Source organism: Salvia hispanica, chromosome 1 (genome assembly GCF_023119035.1).
Source record: "Salvia hispanica cultivar TCC Black 2014 chromosome 1, UniMelb_Shisp_WGS_1.0, whole genome shotgun sequence".
NCBI lineage: Eukaryota > Viridiplantae > Streptophyta > Magnoliopsida > Lamiales > Lamiaceae > Salvia > Salvia hispanica.
In genome coordinates this window covers 32,226,728-32,242,393 of record NC_062965.1, presented here as the reverse complement: position 1 = coordinate 32,242,393, position 15,666 = coordinate 32,226,728, and the positions used below count along the sequence as shown (strand labels likewise).

Sequence of the window (15,666 nt, the reverse complement as noted above, 5' to 3'; positions counted from 1 at the left end):
ATTGTTAGAGCATTAAAGTCTAATCCGGACAAAAAAACAAATCACATGAACTTAACTCATTTGTTTAATATTTAAAGATACTCCCTCTATTGCACTCAAGATGTACATCATTCAATTTTAGTTTTTCACTCAAGATGCTCACTTTACATATTTGGAAACAATTCTTCTCTCCCCTCTCTTCATTAAAATATTCAATCACATTTACCACTCTACTTTATCAAGCTCAACCACTCCACTTAAAATCATGTGTCATTCAAGAATGCGAACATCTTGAATGGAACGAAATGAGAATATTTTTAATATTCTCTATGTGCCTATTATTTTTCTTGGCTTAACTCACAATAATATTTGACAAATTAAAATTTGATATATGATATACTTATACTACTTGTATTTTCTATTTACACTTTTTTATTTTAAAATTTAAATAATTTAATTTAAATTCTTTACTTTTCAGAATACTAGTAATTCTTAAATTTTGTAACGTTACGTTCGATAAAAAAATTCTCACATGCTTTTACGAATCTATTTAATACTTTTAAAGCTATACAGTTAAAAATTGTACCGTGCAACTCCCTACTCATATACTATAGTCTCGTAGAATAGCAATAGTACCAATGAAACACAAGTAAACTCCACTCAAACTGTATCAGAAAAACAAGTGCCACACATACAATAGCTTGAAAATATCTTGAAATTTTAAACATACATAATAAAGTGGGTTTCTCACACACAATCAGGCACACTGGGTGAAAACACTCTTATTGAGTTCAATGATGCACAATCAAACCATCATAATTTAGAACATGGCATCTCCTTTGTAGAGATGGAAATGATTCAAGGTTGAGCAAGGTGGTGAGTCTCAATAGCTTTGACGAGGTCAATGAGCAATGAGAGAGTTGAAATGGGATGCTCCACATCCTCATTAAGCATCTCGTATTCGAGGGTGCTTGTCACCAAATCAATGCCATCCTTTGTCTCAACGTGACTTGTAAAAACAAAATCTTTGTAAAGTTCCAACAAGTCTCCTTCAATCACCTTAAATTGGATTAATTTTTTCTCTTCATCAATTAACTGGATCAGGTCTTTTGCTTTCTTCACTTTTCCATCTGCATATTGCACACAACGTTTTTATTTTTATCAATATTAGGATTCATTAGGGTCAAATAATTGTATCTTTTTATAGGTGTAAAATAGTGCATAATTATTTACTTATAAGTTGACATGGGACTAAAAATACTAACAAAATTAGGTCAATTTATCTGAAACTTAGCACGCACTTTATAATCAAATCAAATACTCCCTCCGTCCCAAGATAAGTGACTTGTATTCCTTTTTGGGGTGTTCCACTATAAGTGACCTATTTCCACTTTTAGCAAAAAGTCATCTCTCTTACTTTATTCTCTCTTCTCTTCTCTACTTTTCCCTCTCTCATACTTTACTTTCTCCACTTTAACTTATGTAAATACCATTCCTTAAAACCCGTGTTCAAAAAAAGTAGGTCACTTATCTTGGGACGGAGGGAGCATGTACTACATGGATTGTATATCAAATTATAATGATAACGTGGAAGAGATACATGAATACGTACCAATTATATAATCCCAGCAAATGATAGAACCAACATGACCAAATTCACCCTCATGAAGATCACATCCTTTTATTAATTCAGGGGTAATTGTGGAAATCTGATGTGGTTTGTGCCTTAAAAGTTCGTGGAATAGATCTCCACCACCGGCTTTGAATTCTATTGCTGCAACCAATTTCCCATGTAATCCCATCTCAAGCTAAATATATATATTGCAGGTGAAGCGAAGGGTACAGATATTCTTTGCAATCTTCCCTTTATAAAGGCTACGCTCACGTGATTTTCCCATTTGTAATATTTTAGTCTAAGTTTCTAATTTTTTTCCTTTTTTTATTTGTATGAAAATATCGGACTCGGTATAAAGCTCATGGGGTCCCTTGTAAAGTCTATTTTAATTATTTTCTAGTTATTCATATTGCGTCCTTTTTAATAGGAGTAGTTATTAATCATTTTGCTCCTGCTCAGGGTGTCCACTATGCATGGCCGGGCCAAGCCACAAAGTGTGGCCAGGCCACAAAATCGTGGCCGGGCCACCAATGCCCATGTTTCCCACTATAGTGGACATGGCCAAGCCACCAACAATTTAATTTTTTCCATTTTGTTTATTTTTTAATTCTACTACAATAATAATTGAAAAAATGCATACGAACTAAAATTAAAACAAAATCTTCGTTGTATTATACAAAGGGGTAAAATTATACAACGAAAATTCTCGACTTCTAATAAACTACTTTCCCAACGCATATCACGCTCTACGCCCTCCTCCCCTACGATTCCAAACCTCTTCTACCATATCAGCCTGCAGTGTCGTATGTGATGTTTCCCTCCGCATATCGGCGAACCGTTGGATCAAGTATGCATCACTACGCGGTACACCCATCTGCAGTGGGGCGGTTGCAACACCGTGACTCGTACTTGCACCCTCTTCCGGTGCCCAGTTCTCTGCAGAATATCCTTCGTCCTCTATTATCAAATTGTGCAATATGATACATGCATACATGATGGAGGCGACATCATTTTCGTGCCATTGTCGAACCGGGCACCGAAGAATGCCCCATCGCGATTGGAGGACACCAAAAGCACGCTCAACGTCCTTCCGAGCACTCTCTTGTTTGGCCGCAAAATAGGATTGTTTCGGCCCAACCGGCTGCCGGATCGTCTTGACAAACACGGGCCAACGAGGGTATATCCCATCGGCTAAATAGTATGCCCTGTTGTACTGCGTCCCGTTGGCCATGAATCTGACCGTCGGACCCACACCCCGACACTCATCATTGAAGAGATGGGACGAATCTAGTACGTTGATGTCGTTTTTCGACCCCGCGACACCAAAATAGGCACGCCAGATTCGCAGTCGGTAGTCAGCAACAGCTTCCAGTATCATTGTTGGGTGTCTTCCTTTGAATCCAGATGTGAACTGCCCCTTCCAAGCAACCGGGCAGCTCCTCCACTCCCAGTGCATGCAATCGATGCTGCCCATCATCCCCGGAAAATTATGCACTCGCCCGTGCATATCTATCAATCTCTGGCACTCATCGGCATTTGGCTTCCGTAGATACTCCGGGCCGAAGATGGTCTGGATACAATTACAAAACTGCCTCAGCGCCGTCAGAGCAGTTGTTTCACCCAACTGTAGGTATTCGTCGAACATATCAGCGGGGCCGGCATAGGCAAGCTGCCTAATTGCAGCGGTACACTTCTGATATGTCGACAACCCGGGTCGGCCGGTAGCATCATTACGCAATGTGAAGCACCTGTACCGCTGCGCCAATGTATTCGCTATATGGATGAATAGCCGTTGCGACATTCTGAAGCGGCGACGGAAAATCTCTGCTGGGTAACGGGGGTTATCGCCAAAGTAGTCTTCTACCAACCGATGGTGTGCCCCGACATGGTCACGCCAGATGGTCCGCCGATGATAGAACGGGCGAACGAACGCCGCCGCCGCCGCCTCCTCCTCTTCTGCTTCCCGTTGCACCTCCTGAACGAGTTCATCGAACTCCCTATCTACCAATTGTTGGAACTCATCGCCGGAACTCATTTTTCAAAAGTATAATTGGTGATAAAATGAAAAGAGTGGAGATTGGAATGGTGTAAAAAATTGGGGGAAAATGGGTATATTTGTAGAAGAAATTATAAAAAAAAAAAAAAAAATCGGAAAAGGGGAGCCGCGGCTCGTGGCCGGCACTATAGGAGGGCCGCGGCTCGCGCCCAAGCGCCGCGGCCAGGCCACGAACGTGGCTGCCCACCCCCCGCACTATAGTGAGCCGTGGCCCGCGGCTCTCCCGTGGCCCGGCCGCGGCTCTAGTATAGTAGACACTCTTAGAGCTACAGATAATATGCTGTCATTTTATATAAATATTTTAATCTCATCTCTCCTCTATTCTCTGAGTACAATTAAATGTTGTTCACTTTTTATTCTGATGATGGTATATATTCTCTTCGAAAAATAGATAAGTTGAAATATTTTAATCTCATCTCTCCTCTATCCTCCATCCTCCGAGGATCATTAATTATGTTGTTCACTTTTTATTCTGGTGATGGTATATATTCTCTCCAAAAAATAGATAAGTTTTATTATTTTAGATCGTTCATCAAAATTAGACTAATTCTAAAAATAAAAAGTTTTAGATCAATATTAACCATACACATTATTATTATTTATTATCATGGACCTCATAACTCTCTCTCTCTCTCTGGGTCGTATTCCCCTATGGATTGTCCCAGTGTAGCCAAGTTATTTTATTTTTTAGTAAAAATTTCTTTACTCCTACTTTATTCTTTTTTCATCTATCTACTTTTTTTTTTCTTTCTATTTTATTTGCTTTACATCACTCACCTAAAATAAATTTTCTTTTAAATCTCGTGTTGAAAAGTAACACCACTATTAAGCGTCGGAGGAATAATATACTACTAAAGTTTATTACTCTATAAATAAATTGCATATACTAGTAATTGGTTATTGATGGGATTGAGTTCGAAAAGCTAGCGATAAAACTTTGGAAAGAAGAAATGACTTTTTCTTGTCGATTTTTTGATGATTAACTTTATGAAGTCATGACTTAATTTGTTATTGATTTTGCTGTACATAGCATTCATTGTTTAAGTCTGCGATTTTCTATAAAAATTAGATTTTTTTTTTTATATTTTGGCTGGTTTCACAATAAAAAGAGACACTTCAAACTTTTGATAACTTTTTCCTTTAAAGCAAGGGGGGCTACATGTTCTATTAATAATATTCAAATTATTTTTCTTTTGTCACTGTCCTATTTTATTAATTGTATATTAAGACTTGAGTCACTCAGTGTGCTCTTTTTCTGGAATGGGGTAGTTTTATTTAACACATTGTAATAAACTTACATATAGTATGAATAGTAATTAACAAATTTTGAACACGAAAAGATCCCAGCCATAATTTTCGTTCTTCAGCTAGTAGTGGCCTCATGTTTTTAGATCATTGAGGATACATTCATGACCTTTAGCATCACCCCAATGACTTAGAGCATGTCATTAGTCATCCCCAAAGACCCCACCAAAAAAAATTCGATCAAGGGTGAAGAAGAAATAGGATAAAATTTTAGCATTTTTAAATCTCCAACTTCATCCAAATTTTAATTTTACGAGGAAACCTTCAACTCTTACTCATCTAATGGAATAATCGTACGAGGGGATGTTGGTTTTAGTATAAAGTTAAAGAGTAGGAGCATTAAAATTTTAAATATATTGTGAGATTTCAGCCGATGACAACGAATGTCGAAATAACTTGAAATTCTCACCATACTTACGAAGCAAAACTAATTTCCTAGTTTGTGAAACTAATCGTTTTACTATTTTTCTTGGATTTAATTATAATTTCCTAATTTTCTATTTTATTTCATATCGAGTTCCTAAGATTTTCTAACCATAGAAAACATTAGGCTTTTCAGTTTCTAGGATTTCTTAACCAGAATTGTATTTTGTTTCAAGACAGTTTTTGATCTTTTTAATACACTCTGTATAATTAGCTTTCCATATTAATATACTTAGTTTAAAAAAAGTTAAAGTTTATTTTATATATATAATAGCTTTCCATATTCTATACATAGCATTTAATATATTCTTAAAATCTGTAGGTGATAAACCAAATATATTCTTAAAATAAATGTGATTGACAGGTAAGGATCGAAAGTATGGTTTTGAACATCTAGTACATATGTGTTCATCTAAAAAAAATAATACCCTTATCTCCTACTCAAAATATCTATTTTTTTTAAAAATTTGTCCCACTTAAGATATCAACTTTCTATATTTAGAAATAAATCTATCTCTCTTATTAAAATATTCAAATTTCTCTCTACTTCCACCTAACAATTCTTCCAAAAATTTCGTGTCACTAAAAATGTGGACATCTTGAATAAGACGAAGGGTATAAAAGGCAAAGATTAATAAAAATAGTACTTCCTCCGTTGCATAATAGATGTCACACTTTTCTTTTTAGTTTGTCCTATAAAAGATGCTATATTTCCATTTTTGGAAAAATTTCTTTGTCACATAAATATAAAATTTATATTTTCTCTCTCCATTTAACACATAAAACAAAACTTTCTAAAATTTCATGCCGTCCCACAAGTATGTCATTTTTTGTGGGAAGGAGCAACGGAGGGAGTAGTACTCTCACTTAATCTGTGCATGAGCTACTGTGTAGGCTGTGTCACGCAAAACATGTGGAAATTTCTAAGTCAAAAAAGTGTGGGAATAATTTGATACAATCAATGTATACTTTTACTTTTTGGAAATCGTCATTTTATACTTTATAGAGCTAGTACTCCATCCGTCCATAACAGATGTCACATTTTCTTTTTTAGTTTGTCCTATAAAAGATGTTATATTTTCATTTTTTAAAAAAATTCTCTCTCACATAAATATAAAATTTATATTTTCTCTCTTTATTTAACACATAAAACAAAATCTCCTAAAATCTCATACCGTCCTCCAAATGTGACATATTTTGTGGAAAACAGCTACAGAGGGAGTAGTATTCTCAATTAAGCCGGGCATGAGCTACTGTGTAGGCTTTGTGATGTAAAACATGTGGAAATTTCTACGACAAAAAAGTGTGGGGATAATTTGATTCAATCAACATATACTTTTACTTTCTGGAAATCGTCGTTTTATACTTTATAGAGTTGGCAAAATCGTTAGTGGCAAAAATGGCCTACTAATTAGCATGGCCCCATCCGAAACATTATCTTGTCTCCAAGTAAGGACCTAGCATATCACTACGAGGCTAAATCTACTCAAATTTCCTTAGGCTCCCGTTCGTTATACGGAATTAGAATTGGAATTCTATGAAATTGAATTGAAAGGTTCAATTCAATTCAATTCTAAATCCTATGTTTAATAAAATAAAAAAATTGAAATGAAATTGAATTCGAAAAATTTGTGCATACACATTGTACACAAATACACCCTCACCCACACTTTACATAAATTACAAATACTATACACACACTTCACACACTGCACCTTATACACAAAATACGCAAACTACAAACAATACATACACACTATACAAAAAATATACCACTGCAGAGACACTATACACACACTACACAAAATACACACATTTTACAACAAAAATACACTACACACAATAAACCACACTGTACACACTACACACAAAATACACACACAACACACAATATACACACTATACACTATATACACACACTGCACACACTATACACAAAATGCGCACACTATACAAAAAACATACACCACACATTGCACACTCTCACACACGTTATACACAAAATAAACACACTACATATACTATACACAAAATACACACACTGTACTAATTTATACAAATACACACTGCACACAAAAGAATACGCATACTACACACATTATTCACAAATTGAAATTTTAAATTTGATATAGTTTTTCAGTTTTTCAATTTGATTCAGTTTAAACTTGATGTTAGGTAAACTTGGGGTGGAGCTTTGCCCGCTCCACCGACTTGCTGTTGAGAAGAAGTGACAAATATAAAGTTGATTTTGTGTTGTGCTTATGTTGATGTAAACCTGCTAAATTAGGAATTACAATAATGAGTGGAAATCATGCGTGGATGTATAGACGTTTCCTTCCCAATGGTACTTTCAATCCAGAATTTATAGAAGGACTTGACAGTTTCATCAAGTTTGCAAGTAGTATACCAACATATATGGACATAGACAAAATTAGGTGTCCATGTAAAAAATGTGATAACAAGTGTTACAGAGATACAGACGAAGTTCATTATCACATTTTTATGTTTGGTTTCATAAAAAATTACCACATATGGAGGTTTCAAGGCGAAAGATCAGTGGAATCATCTAGCAACACAAATATGGATTTTGAAGGGGGAGCAATGCCACAGAATTGTATTAGACGTTGTTGGTCCCCAATTTAACGAGGACATATAAGAGCCACCTAATCCTAATGCCCAAAACCTTTACGATATGTTGAATGTAATGAGTTGTGGCCTGGTTGTAAAAGTCATTCACAATTGTCATTTGTGATTCGGCTACTGAGTCTTAAGACAGAGTATCACTGGCCAGAGAGATGCTATAACCGACTAACTGAATTGATGAAAGAAGGGTTACCTGATGGGGATTCATTACCGAATAATTACTATAGCACCAAAAAATTGTAACGTGGCATGGGTTTACTTGTTGAGAAGTTTGATTGCTGTCCAAATAATTGTATGATTTTTTGGCGAGCTGATAGTGTGATACGCTCGGATTTTGCATTGTTTTAAGGCCATTATTTGGTCTGTTTTGAATGTCAAAGTTGCATTACATGCCCATTATTTGCATATTTTATACATTTTGGTATTTTGACATGTTTTATGAGAAATGTGCATATGCGTACCTAAAAGGGGAGTTAAAACGTGAAGTAGGAAATATGGAGTTTCAGGTAGCGTCCGGCGACCGCCGCAACACTTCTGGCGACCGCCGGCGCTCAGCAGCCGAGCGCCCGGCGACCGCCAGGCAAGGCGTGACGACCGCCACCCAAGAGTCAGAAAGTCTCGGATCTTTACCTGGTGACCGCCGACCAAGGTGCGGCGGTCCGCCACAAAAGAGCGGCGAGCAGATTTGCCCTAAATTCCTCTCTAAGATTTACCATATTTTGCAATCCTTTGCCTTATTTTGAGGAACTTGAATTCTCCCCTATAAATAGGCCCTCAAGCTTCATCAAAATAATCATCTTTTTGTAACATATTTTCTAGAGAGTAAAAGTTAGACCGTTTCATTGTGCAAGGAGTTGAAGAAGGATCCAAGAACATCAAAGCTACAAGGATTCTACCTTTGTGTTTTATTTGCTTTAGTTTTATGTTCCAATTGTTTTCCCTTCAATCTATGTATTTAGATTATTAAATTATGTGTAACTAAATTCATAGGATTCTAGGGATGTGTTAGTAACGACATTGGTTATACAATTCATTTGCTATTTAATAACCGTTTCGTTCTTACTTTGTTTCTTCCCTGAGTAAACAATGATGCTTCATAATTGAGTGGCACAATCATGGATAATTTAATACAACTTGCTACATAATCGTGAGAGGAGGTTGGCGAGTTAGATCCACTTAGTAGACACTACATTTAGTTTCCTTTAAAACGACATTGTTAATTGAGAGTGAGGACTTTTCAAGGGTCTTAGGAGCTTTTAGGAGTTACGAATTTAGGATTGACAACCCTAATGTTAGTAATCAATGTTTGTATCGCATGAGCATAAACTAGGTGACTCGTCCTATCAAAGTAAGAACTATGCTAGGGTATTGAAGTTGGAACTTGTATAACCATAACTGTGAACGCACATCGCCTTAAAAGTGCATTGAATTACAGAATTGTAGATATTTGGGAGTTCACGCTTTAAAGAACATGTACAATTCAAAACCCACAAGAACAAGAAAGTGTCAATGACAAAGATATATTACTTTTTTTTACCCCTCGATTGCAGAGATTGTATGTATCAAAAACTACAACAGCAGAAATGCGTTGGCATGCGTCATCACCACATCCTGTAGACTCTTCAGCGTGGAAGCACGTGAACAATGTTTTTCCTAATTTTTCATCAGAGTGTCGTAATGTGCGGTTCGGTCTTTCAACTGATGGTTTTTAGCCTTTTGGCCAAGCAGGACAACAATATTCCTCGTGGTTGGTGATTTTGACACCCTACAATCTTCCCCCATGGTTGTGTATGAAGGAACAATTCATGCTCCTCACCGTGTTAATTCCCGGTCCACGTAATCCTAAAGACAAGTTGAATGTCTTTCTTCAACCACTGATAGATGAATTGAATCAGTTGTGGGAAGTGGGTGTGTCTACTCATGACATTTCATTGAAGCAAAACTTTCAAATGCGTGCAATATTAATGTGTACCATAAGTGATTTTTCAGCATATTCTATGCTAGTTGGACGGAGTACCACACTGCATGGAAAAAACTGATGCATTTACATTGGAGAAGAGTGGCGAGTAATCATGGTTTGACAACCATCAGAAATTTTTAGCAGCTAATCATCCGTATAGAAAGAACAAATGGGTGTTTTGAAAAAATGTGATGATTATAGTTGGACCGCCAGAATCAAAGTCTGGAGAAGAAATCTTAAATGAGATAGAAACATTGGGTTTAGTGAGAGTGATGGAGGACTACAATGGTATGAATAGAATTTTGTGCAATTGTGTCGGTTCTGGTTGGAAGAAAAGAAGCATATTTTGGGATCTTCCCTACTGGAAAGACTTTTTGATTCGACATAATTTGGATGTTATGCATGTCGAAAAGAATGTGCTTAATGTTCAAGGAAGGACTAAAGATGCAACTAAGACCATCGAAGAATTGAATCAATACTGTGCAAGGCCTGAATTAAAGCATAATGAAATCACATGTTACTTTCCAAAAGCTTCTTACACACTCGACAATTGTGAGAAGAAAGTGTTATGTGAATAGGTGAAAAGTCTTAAGTTTCCAGATGGTTACGTGTCTAATTTGGATAGATGACTCGAGTAAACCCAAGGTGGTTGGAATGAAAAGTCATGATTGCCATATCTTCATGCAACTCATGCTACCTATTGCATTTCTTGAGCTTCTTCCACAAAATGTTTGGAAGGCGATTGCAGATTTATGTATGTTTTTCAAGAACTTGACATCTCGCGAAGTTAGCATAGATAAGATGAGCAAACTCAGGGATAATATTCCGATTGTCATATGCAATCTTGAACGTATCTTTCAACCTAGTTTCTTTGACTCAATGGAGCATCTACCCATTCATTTGGCAGTTGAAGCTCAACTTGCTGGTCCTGTTCAATTTCAATGGATGTACCCATTCACAAGATATCTTAGGAGGTTGAAAAACAATGTCAAAAATAAAGCTCGAGTTGAAGGATCCACAAGCAATGCTTATTTACTTGAAGAAGTCTCTACTTTTGGTTCGTACTATTTTGAGGATCATGCGAGTACAAAAATAAAGAACGAGCCTCGTAACTATGGTGGAGAATGTAGTAGTGGCGCCGTTGAGGATTCTGATGTTCTTTCTATTTTCAAAGAAACTGGGTGTCCACTTGGAAATATGTCAGTAAGGTATTTGGACAATACTGAATACAAGGTTGCACAGACATACATTCTACTCAATTATCCCGAAGTTACAAACACTTATATAAAGTAAGTCCTAAATATTTAAATGTTTGAATTTCATTACACATTTGTATGCATACATTTTATGTCTTTTATTTTCGATAGGTTGTTTGAAGATGAAATGCGATCTGCAGTTCTAAGACTATCAGATTCTGATTTAGGAGATATGATTGATACACAATTTGTGGACTTGTTCAAAGGTTTTGGAAGAAGCCAGGTTCTCTCTGATGTGAACAAATATATCTTTGACCAAGCAAAAGGGCCTTTATTGAAGGTCAAAACATATCAAGGATATGTTTGTTAATGGATATAGGTTTCACACTACATTACGTGGGTCACATTGAGCCACGATGAGTAGTGGGATATGTATTAAAGGTGAGATATATGGCACTAATGAGATGAACTTTTATGGACGATTATTAGAGGTCTGTGTAGTAAAATATCCAGGTTATCCAATTAAGAGTATCACATTATTTAAATGTGAATGGTTTGATCCATCATCTTCTGGGACATCAATTCATAAGGACTTTGGATTGGTTTCTGTAAACCACAGATGTAGGTTATCTAAGTTTGAACCATTTGTGTTAGCGAATTGAGCGAGTCAAGTGTATTATTGTTCGTATCCTAGCATTAATCAATCAAGGAAGGATTGGTGGGAAGTGTGTAAGGTCAAAGCAAGATCCAAGGTGGAAGTTCCGAATCCTTTGACATCTACGACAATAATAGAACAACCGCCCGTTTCAAGAGGATGAGTTTCACATGACAGTGATGGATTGTAACCCATCAATATGGGATAACATTGCAGTACTTCATCCAGATGGTGGAATGGTAGACAACGATGATGGTGACGATTACTCTTCTGATGAAAATATAATAATTTTTCGAAGAGGAAACTATTGAAAATGATGATGATGATGATGACAGATGATAAGGTTGACTTTTTTGTAAGTTCATTAATTTGTCTAAATAATGCACATTTTGAAAATGATTAACATAATTTGCATTAACTTTTCATTACTTTTCTTAGACATGGATCGTCGTGTGCGTCGTGCAATCAGTATCAGTAGCAGACCGACTACCAACCTATCTCACACGGGATCATTCACATCGCATGGCACATTGCATGACACATCTTCAGTTAATAGAGGAGAGGGTGTCGAGGAAGGACCTCCTGTTGTCTTTGATGGTCGGACGCAGTCAAGATGAATCCATACTCAAGGTTTGTTATTAGTTACTCCTTTCGTCCCACTGAAGATGACCCATTTTCTTTTTTAGTTTGTCCCAATCAAGATGACCAATTACTAAAAGTTGAAACTCATTTATCTATACTTTATTCTCTCTCTTACTTTACTCTCACCACTTCACACACAAAATAAAGTTACAAAAATTCTCGTGCCACCCAAGGAAGGGGTCCTCTTCCTTGGGACGGAGAGAGTACTAGTTATTAATTTAACATTATTTATCAATTAATTACTAATATTTTGATATTATAGAAAAATATGTGCGCATCATAGCAAGGGTGATCACTTCTTCTTTCCACCTGCTTCCAAATGTCACAGGTTTTACTTGGAAATTGACATCCCAACAACAAAAAGATAAGTATTATCAAGAATTTGGAGTAAGATCAATGTTCCTCTCACTTTTCCTCTTAACATAGAACTTTATAACTGTTGATTTGATCTTTCAATAACTGCAACAGACCTAAGTATTGATTTATGTTGAACTTGGATTTCTTTGTACTATCATATCTTATTCTGACTTGAGTTCTACTAATTTGTCTACTTTATTATTTTGTATTGTTCATACTACTGCTAATCCATGCATATACTCAATTTGTGATGTACTTCACTTGTCGACTAACTTGTTCATTGTTATGTTGCATGATACTGATATACTGATGTATTACTATTTTCATGAGTATTGATGTAGTACGTCACTTGTCAGATTCATGTGATGTTAAGTAGCATTTATGTGTACACTAACTTGTCCATTGTTTCTAAATTTTGAATAAAATGCTTTTAAATCTTGTCCACATTACTTCATATACACTAACCATCAAAATTGTTTTCAGTAATATCCAAATATTTCATTTTTTTTACAGAAGGGATTTTCATAGACGAATGATTGGGAGTATGAGGTGAAGAAAATGTGGACTGAAAAAGCTACAAAAAAAATACTCAAGTTTTATTAGTACTTTGAAGAAGGTGTACATTGTACACAGATGGCAAATCTCGACCCATTTACGTACCTCAGGAGATGTGGACTGGATCGATTGACCACTGGAAAGATGAAAATGTTATCAAGAAATCTGAAGCAGCAAAGAAGGCAAGAATGTCTGAACCAGATGGACCTGACACTGGAATAAGCAAGCATCGAGGGGGGTCTTTGTCTGTTGAGGAGAGATCTATGTGAAAGGTGAGTGTTATACATTTATATGATCGAGAAATGGAAAAGTTCAATTTTTCCCTTTAAATGTTAGTAGTAGTTAAGTTCAAATAAAATAGTAATTATCTGCTAATAAGGGATAGAATGCTAATTTTACCTAATGTTGTAGTACTTTGTGTATAAAGATGATAGATAGCAAATGTTTCGATCCTAGAAACAAATGTTGATTTTGTGTAAGTTGCAAACTGAACCAAGAGTTTTTTTTTTTCCTTATACTCCCTCTGTCCCATTAGAAATAAAACGTTTTCCTTTTTGGATTGTCCCAATAAAAATGAAACCTTTCCTAAATGGAAACAACTCTATCTATACTTTTTCTTCTCTCTTACTTTACTCTCTCTTCATTAACTCACAAAACAACATTGCATAAAATCCTGTGCCGGAAACCAAATGTTGCATATTTATTGGGACGGAGGGAGTATTTTCACTCTACTGTTCTTATTTACATCTCTCACTGTTTCAGATCATATAATGGATACATTGTGTTTTTCTATTTCTTTTAACATGGTATCAGAGCCTAGGATTTGATCCTAGGCTCCCATTTCCTTTCTTTGGCTCTTCCCTGTTTTAACCTCTTTTTTTTTTCTCATGGCTGAGGAATCAGCAGCAGGAACACTGCTGGATGGTGGATCCAGTTTGTCATTGTTCCAAGTTTTTCCTCAAAACCACTCGATGTCCATAAAGCTGTCTGGAGATAACTATCTTATGTGGAAGCAGCACGTGCTATCCGCCGTTAGAGGATATGGCATCGTAGGCTATCTTACAGGGGAAAAAATCCCCCCTCCTCGAATGATAACTCATGCAAGAACCTCTGAAGTTGTTGCCAATCCAGCATTCATCAGCTGGAATATGCAGGATCAAAGGCTATCCCATTGGCTCCAATCTTCTCTAACTGAGAGTACAATGGTGATAGTGGTTGGTCTCAGCTCAAGTCAAGATATCTGGGAAGCACTTCAGGCAAACTTCTCAAGCCAATCCAGAGCTAAGATTATGCAGTACAAGCTGCAACTTCAAACAGTCAAGAAAAATGGACTGTCAATGAGGGCTTACCTCAACAAAGTGAAGAATTACTGTGATTTGCTTGGAGCAGCAGGCTGTAGTGTCTTGCAAGATGACCATGTCATGCACATTCTATCAGGACTTGGATCTAAATGTCATCCGGTAAGAGTGGCCATCACCTCGAGAGCTGAGTCTTGCTCAATCCAGGAAGCCACATCTATCTTGCTGAGTTTTGAGTCTGTGCTTGAAGAAGCAAGCTCAAGCACTACGAATTCTGAAGGATCTCTTTCTTTGGAAAATCCTGCCCAATCTGTGAATCCAAAAAGAGTGTCAAATTTAGAGATGATAGATCAAGAAATTCTAACTACAGAAATGATGGAGGTAGATCTACCAATTTCAGGGGAAGAGGTGGAAGAGGAGCAAGAAGAGGAGGTAGATCTGGTGGAAGCAATAGACTCACTTTCCAACTTTGCCAAAAACCAGGACATGCTGCTGATAAGTGCTGGTACAGATATGATAATCCTCCTCAAATCAGACCACAAAATCAGTCTTATTCCTTCCCAAATGCTCCTGCAGCAAATGTTGTTCACACTAGAGGCCTACATCACAACACATCAGCCCAACACATCACTCCCTCTGAGTTTGGAGCTGACACCTCTTCTCCCTCATCTTGGTACCCAGATTCAGGTGCAACAAATCATATCTCGAATGACTTCTCAAACCTCAATGCTGCTACAGACTATAATGGAGGTAAGCTTCTGCACATAGGTGATGGAAATGGAATACAAATTGCTCATATTGGGAATTCTAAATTTAAGTCTTCATCTGATCCAGCCTCTAGAACCTTGTTTCTGGACAACCTTCTTCATGTTCCTCAAATCTCAAAAATCTTTTAAGTGTGTCTCAGTTTGCTAAGGATAACAATGTCTTTTTTGAATTTCACCCATCGTTTTGCTTTGTGAGAGATCGGGTATCCAGGGAA

At 36.7% G+C, this 15,666-nt stretch overlaps 2 protein-coding genes across 2 annotated transcripts; both read right to left on the bottom strand.

Moving 5' to 3' along the window:
- Positions 1-609: 609 nt before the first annotated feature.
- LOC125204572 (kirola-like) lies at positions 610-1,828 on the bottom strand. The gene is made up of 2 exons (XM_048103261.1): positions 1,592-1,828; positions 610-1,109 (listed from the first exon to the last, which is right to left on the bottom strand). Exons 1-2 carry the CDS (start codon positions 1,779-1,781, stop codon positions 838-840), a joined length of 462 nt encoding a protein of 153 aa, XP_047959218.1. The 5' UTR covers positions 1,782-1,828; the 3' UTR covers positions 610-837.
- A 505-nt stretch (positions 1,829-2,333) lies between these two features.
- Positions 2,334-3,629, bottom strand: LOC125194441. The gene has a single exon (XM_048092660.1). The coding sequence runs from the start codon at positions 3,627-3,629 to the stop codon at positions 2,334-2,336; it is 1,296 nt and encodes a 431-aa protein (XP_047948617.1).
- Between the last annotated feature and the right edge of the window lie 12,037 nt (positions 3,630-15,666).

What these genes read in the sequence shown, in the direction of transcription:
- LOC125194441 (XM_048092660.1), bottom strand. Translation starts at nt 3,629, where the DNA reads ATGAGTTCCGGCGATGAGTTCCAACAATTGGTAGATAGGGAGTTCGAT.
- LOC125204572 (XM_048103261.1), bottom strand. Translation starts at nt 1,781, where the DNA reads ATGGGATTACATGGGAAATTGGTTGCAGCAATAGAATTCAAAGCCGGT. An exon ending in TTGCTGGGATTATATAATTG is followed by an intron (nt 1,110 to 1,591) that starts GTACGTATTCAT and finishes TGCAATATGCAG; the next exon opens with ATGGAAAAGTGAAGAAAGCA.